The sequence below is a fragment of the Coregonus lavaretus genome (genome assembly GCF_964263955.1).
Source record: "Coregonus lavaretus genome assembly, contig: HAP1_SCAFFOLD_492, whole genome shotgun sequence".
NCBI classification, from domain to species: Eukaryota; Metazoa; Chordata; class Actinopteri; order Salmoniformes; family Salmonidae; genus Coregonus; species Coregonus lavaretus.
Window position 1 is genome coordinate 57,501 of NW_028163836.1, and position 6,666 is coordinate 64,166.

Genomic DNA, 6,666 nt, shown 5'->3' on the forward strand with positions numbered 1-6,666 from the left:
GGGCTGCGGCATTCTGGATGAGTTGTAGGGGTTTAATGGCACAGACAGGGAGCCCAGCCAACAGCGAGTTGCAGTAATCCAGACGGGAGATGACAAGTGCCTGGATTAGGACCTGTGCCGCTTCCTGTGTAAGGCAGGGTCGTACTCTCCGAATGTTGTAGAGCATGAACCTGCAGGATCGGGTCACTGCCTTGATGTTAGCGGAGAACGACAGGGTGTTGTCCAGGGTCAAGCCAAGGCTCTTCGCACTCTGGGAGGAGGACACAACGGAGTTGTCAACCGTGATGGCGAGATCATGGAACGGGCAGTCCTTCCCCGGGAGGAAGAGCAGCTCCGTCTTGCCAGGGTTCAGCTTGAGGTGGTGATCCGTCATCCATACTGATATGTCTGCCAGACATGCAGAGATGCGATTCGCCACCTGGTTATCAGAAGGGGGAAAGGAGAAGATTAGTTGTGTATCGTCAGCGTAGCAATGATAGGAGAGGCCATGTGAGGATATGACAGAGCCAAGTGACTTGGTGTATAGGGAGAATAGGAGAGGGCCTAGAACTGAGCCCTGGGGGACACCAGTGGTGAGAGCACGTGGTGCGGAGACAGCTTCTCGCCACGCCACTTGGTAGGAGCGACCGGTCAGGTAGGACGCAATCCAGGAGTGAGCCGCGCCGGAGATGCCCAGCTCGGAGAGGGTGGAGAGGAGGATCTGATGGTTCACAGTATCAAAGGCAGCAGACAGGTCTAGAAGGACAAGAGCAGAGGAGAGAGAGTTAGCTTTAGCAGTGCGGAGAGCCTCCGTGACACAGAGAACAGCAGTCTCAGTTGAATGACCAGTCCTGAAACCTGACTGGTTTGGATCAAGAAGGTCATTCTGAGAGAGATAGCAAGAGAGTTGGCTAAAGACGGCACGCTCAATAGTTTTGGAAAGAAAAGAAAGAAGGGATACTGGTCTGTAGTTGTTGACATCAGTGGGATCGAGTGTTGGTTTTTTGAGAAGGGGTGCAACTCTCGCTCTCTTGAAGACGGAAGGGACATAGCCAGCGGTCAAGGATGAGTTGATCAGCGAGGTGAGGTAGGGGAGAAGGTCACCGGAGATGGTCTGGAGAAGAGAGGAGGGGATGGTGTCAAGCGGGCAGGTTGTTGGGCGGCCTGCAGTCACAAGTCGCAGGATTTTATCTGGAGAGAGAGGAGAGAAAGAAGTCAAAGCATAGGGTAGGGCAGTGTGAGTAGGACCAGCAGTGTCATTAGACTTAACAAACGAGGATCGGATGTCGTCAACCTTCTTTTCAAAGTGGAGGGGGGGGGGGGGGGGATTCAGCAGGGAGGAGAATGTGGCAAAGAGCTTCCTAGGGTTAGAGGCAGATGCTTGGAATTTAGAGTGGTAGAAAGTGGCCTTAGCAGCAGAAACAGATGAAGAAAATGTAGAGAGGAGGGAGTGAAAAGAAGCCAGGTCGGCAGGGAGTTTAGTTTTCTTCCATTTCCGCTCCGCTGCCCGGAGCTCTGTTCTGTGAGCTCGCAATGAGTCATCAAGCCACGGAGCTGGAGGGGAGGACCGAGCCGGCCGGGAGGATAGGGGACACAGAGAGTCAAAGGATGCAGAAAGGGAGGAGAGGAGGGTTGAGGAGGCAGAATCAGGAGATTGGAGGGAGAAGGATTGAGCAGAGGGAAGAGATGATAGGATGGGAGAGGAGAGAGTAGTGGGAGAGAGAGAGCGAAGGTTGCAGCGGCGCATTACCATCTGTGTAGGGGCAGAGTGAGTAGTGTTGGAGGAGAGCGAGAGAGAAAAGGAAACAAAGTAGTGGTCGGAGACATGGAGGGGAGTTGCAGTGAGATTAGTAGAAGAGCAGCATCTAGTAAAGATGAGATCAAGCGTATTGCCTGCCTTGTGAGTAGGGGGGGACGGTGAGAGGGTGAGGTCAATAGAGGAGAGGAGTGGAAAGAAGGAGGCAGAGAGAAATGAGTCAAATGTAGACGTAGGGAGGTTGAAATCCCCCAAAACTGTGAGGGGTGAGCCATCCTCAGGAAAGGAACTTATCAAGGCGTCAAGCTCATTGATGAACTCTCCAAGGGAACCTGGAGGGCGATAGATGACAAGGATATTAAGCTTAAATGGGCTAGTGACTGTGACAGCATGGAATTCAAATGAGGAGATAGACAGATGGGTTAGGGGAAAAATTGAGAATGTCCACTTGGGAGAGATGAGGATTCCTGTGCCACCACCCCTCTGACCAGATGCTCTCGGGGTATGCGAGAACACATGGTCAGACGAGGAGAGAGCAATAGGAGTAGCAGTGTTTTCAGTGGTAATCCATGTTTCCGTCAGCGCCAGGAAGTCGAGGGACTGGAGGTTAGCATAGGCTGGGATGAAGTCAGCCTTGTTGGCAGCAGAACGGCAGTTCCAGTGGCTGCCTGAGACCTGGAACTCCAGGTGTGGGGTGCGTGCAGGGACCACCAGGTTAGAGAGGCAGCAGCCACGCGGTGTGAGGCGTTTGTGTAGCCTGTGCGGAGAGGAGAGAACAGGAATAGGCAGAGGCATAGTTGACAGGCTGTAGCAAATGGTTACAATAATCCAGAGGAGATCGGAATGAAATGATCTAAACATCTGGGAAAGGAGAGAGTAGGGCCTCCCTCACCAAAACTTCCACCTCAGAAACTATAATTGTTTCACTGAACAACCCGAATAAAAACTCTCCCAACTTCCACTTTAGAAATTAGAATTGTTGTGAACTACAGCGGTTCAATGTTTCAAGGAATAGACTCAACTTACTTTATTCAGCTAGCTAACTATGACACCATAGCTAACTAGCATGCTAGCATCCAATAACACACAGTTTAGCACCAATACTTGGTTACAACAAACTACCAATAGTGTGTTAACACACTAAACAGATCATTCGTGTCCGTGTCTAGTTCCTTTCATAACGCAGCAATAATTAAACGTTGGCTAGCTAGCACAAATATATTGTATTTAGCTGCTACAGTACAGTTAGCTGGTCGTGTTGGCTAGCTAGCAATGGCTACTGTGTTGACTTTGTTTGAAAAACGGCTAGCTAGCTAGCTTCGTGCTACACCCGGCACCGTCGAATACAATGCTAACCTACAATAACTACCCACAACAGCTCACGATGCCTAACTATGACGCCATAGCTAACTAGCATGCTAGCATCCAATAACACACAGTTTAGCACCAATACTTGGTTACAACAAACTACCAATAGTGTGTTAACACACTAAACAGATAATTCGTGTCCGTGTCTAGTTCCTTTCATAACGCAGCAATAATTAAACGTTGGCTAGCTAGCACAAATATATTGTATTTAGCTGCTACAGTACAGATAGCTGGTTGTGTTGGCTAGCTAGCAATGGCTACTGTGTTGACTTTGTTTGAAAAACGGCTAGCTAGCTAGCTTCGTGCTACACCCGGCACCGCCGAATACAATGCTAACCTACAATAACTACCCACAACAGCCCACGATGCCTACCTACAATACCTAACTACAATCTAAATACATAATTAAGCCTTACTCGACAAAGCCCAAGCTATGTATAACACACACACACAAACACACACACACTGGACAAACACACACAAACACACACACTCACTCACACACTGGACACACACACACACTGGACACACTGGACAGGCAAACACACAAACACTGGACTCACACACACACACACACTGGACCCACACACGCACACACTGGACACACACCCAGACACACACACTCACACAAACACACACACAAACACACTGGACAAACACACACACACTGGACGCACACACACGAACACACTGGACACACACACACAAACACACACACTCACTCACACACTGGACACACACACACACTGGACACACACACACACTGGACACACTGGACAGGCAAACACACAAACACTGGACCCACACACACACACACTGGACACACACACACACACACTGGACACACACACACACACACACACACACACACACACACTGGACACACACACAGATTGGACACACACACACAGACACTTGACATACACACACTCACACTGGACACACACATGCACACTGGACACACACATTCACTTGACAAACACACACAAACACACACACACACACACTGGACAGACACACTGGACACTGGACACACACACACAGTGGACACACACTGGGCACACACACACACACACACAAACAGGACACACACACACAAACACACACACTGGACACACACACACACACACTGGACACACACACACACTGGACACACACTGGACACACACACACTGGACACACACACACACACACTGGACACACACACACACACAGGACACACACACGCACACTGGACACACACAGACACACACACACTGGACACACTGGACACACACACACTGGACACACACTGGACACACACACACTGGACACACACACACTCACACTGGACACACACACACACACTGGACAAACACACACACACTGGGCACACACTGGACACACACACAGATTGGACACACACACACACACACACACACACACTAGACACACACACACAAACTGAACACACACACACAAACACACACACACACACTGGATACACACACACACACACTGGACACACACACACACACAGACACACACACACTGGACACACACACAGACAAACATTCTTACCACCGCTTGTACAAAGTTATATGCTGAATGTGTGTGTGTGTCCGGTGTGTGTGTGTGTGTGTGTGTGTGTGTGTGTGTGTGTGTGTGTGTGTGAGTTCAGGTGTATCCCTCAATGACTGTCTGTTCTTCTGCTTACCGCTACAGTGTGGAACATGGTGGAGAGTACACAATGAAACCTGGACTTAGAAAATGTGAGTGTTGACTGCTGTGAAGAATATGACTAAGAATGAGTCTTAATTCAAGTGAAGTCAAAGTCAAAGACCACCATCATTACTTACTTGGTCATATTAAATATCAGCTGTAGTTCTACAGAAGCAGAAATCAGGGAGACCAAAGTTTTCAAAGAGTTGCTTTGACAATGTGTGTGTGTATGTGTGTGTGTGTGTGTGTGTGTGTGTGTGTGTGTGTGTGTGTGTGTGTGTGTGTGTGTGTGCGTAATTAATGAGAATAAGTGTGTTTTATATTACCATACAGTATAACATATGATCATTCAACAAATCTCAAGTTACCTTAACTTCTCCTTTTGATACCTAGAAACATCTACATTAAATGAATTAGTGAAAAGTGAGTTAACATTCTAATGTGAGTGATGATGATTTCTAATATTGTGTCTGGTTTCATCCATCAGATGTCTGTGATCTCACACTGGACCTAAACACAGTAAACAGACTCCTCTCTCTGTCTAAGGAGAACAGAAAGGTGACATGGAGGACAGAGAAGCAGCCGTATCCTGATCACCCAGAGAGATTTGAGGACCGTGGACAGGTGCTGTGTAGAGAGGGTCTGACTGGGCGCTGTTACTGGGAGGTAGAGTGGAGTGGGAGAGGGGCTGGTATAGGAGTGACATATAAAGGAATCAACAGGAGAGGATGGGGTAGTGACTGTTGGCTTGGATACAATGACAAGTCCTGGAGTCTGATCTGCTCTGACAACAGTTACTCTGCCTGTCACAATGATAATATCACTACCATAGACGTCCCCTCCTCCAGCTCCCACAGAGTAGGAGTGTATCTGGACTGGCCAGCCGGCACTCTGTCCTTCTACAGAGTCTCCTCTGACACACTGACCCACCTGAACACATTCCACTCCACATTCACTGAGTCCCTCTATCCAGGGTTTGGGGTTTATGTTGACTCCTCAGTGTCCCTGTAAATAATAACCATGGTAACACTGACACACACACACACACACTGGACACACACACACACTGGACACACACACACACACACTAGACACACACACACACACTAGATTCACACACACACACTGACACACTGGACACACACACACACTGGACACACACACACACTGGACACACACAAACACTGGACACACACACACACATACTGAACACACACACACACTGGACACACACACTGACACACACTGGACACAAAAACACACTTGATACACACACACACTGTACACACACACACACACACACACACATACACACACACACACAACAAACACACTGAACATACACACACCGGACAAACACACACTGGACACACACACACACACACAGGACACACACACACTGATCACAGACACACACACTGGACACACACACACAATGGACACACACACACTCTGGACACACACACACACTGGACACACACACACACACACTGAACACACACACATTGGACACACACATACACAGAGGACACACACACACTGGACACACACACTGGACACACACACACACACACACACACACACACAGGACACACACTCATACACACTGGACACACACACATACACACACACACACTGGACACACACACACACACACATTGGACACACACACACACACACACTGGACACACACACACACACAGGATACACACACACACAGGACACACACACACACACTGGACACGGACACACACACCTGACACACACACACACAGGACACACACACACTGGACACACACACTGGACACACGCACACACTGGACACACACACTGGAAACACACACTGGACACACACACATACA

General features: G+C 48.8%; 1 protein-coding gene across 1 annotated transcript in view; it reads left to right on the forward strand.

Moving 5' to 3' along the window:
• Nucleotides 1-6,093, forward strand: part of LOC311117730 (NLR family CARD domain-containing protein 3-like) — a 15,220-nt gene extending 9,127 nt beyond the window's left edge. Inside the window, exons 8-9 of the mRNA XM_084192652.1 lie at nt 4,808-4,854; nt 5,292-6,093. Coding sequence (XP_084048778.1) covers nt 4,808-4,854; nt 5,292-5,815 — 571 coding nt within the window. The 3' untranslated portion in view covers nt 5,816-6,093. The remainder of the gene's footprint in view (nt 1-4,807; nt 4,855-5,291) is intronic.
• Nucleotides 6,094-6,666: the final 573 nt, after the last annotated feature.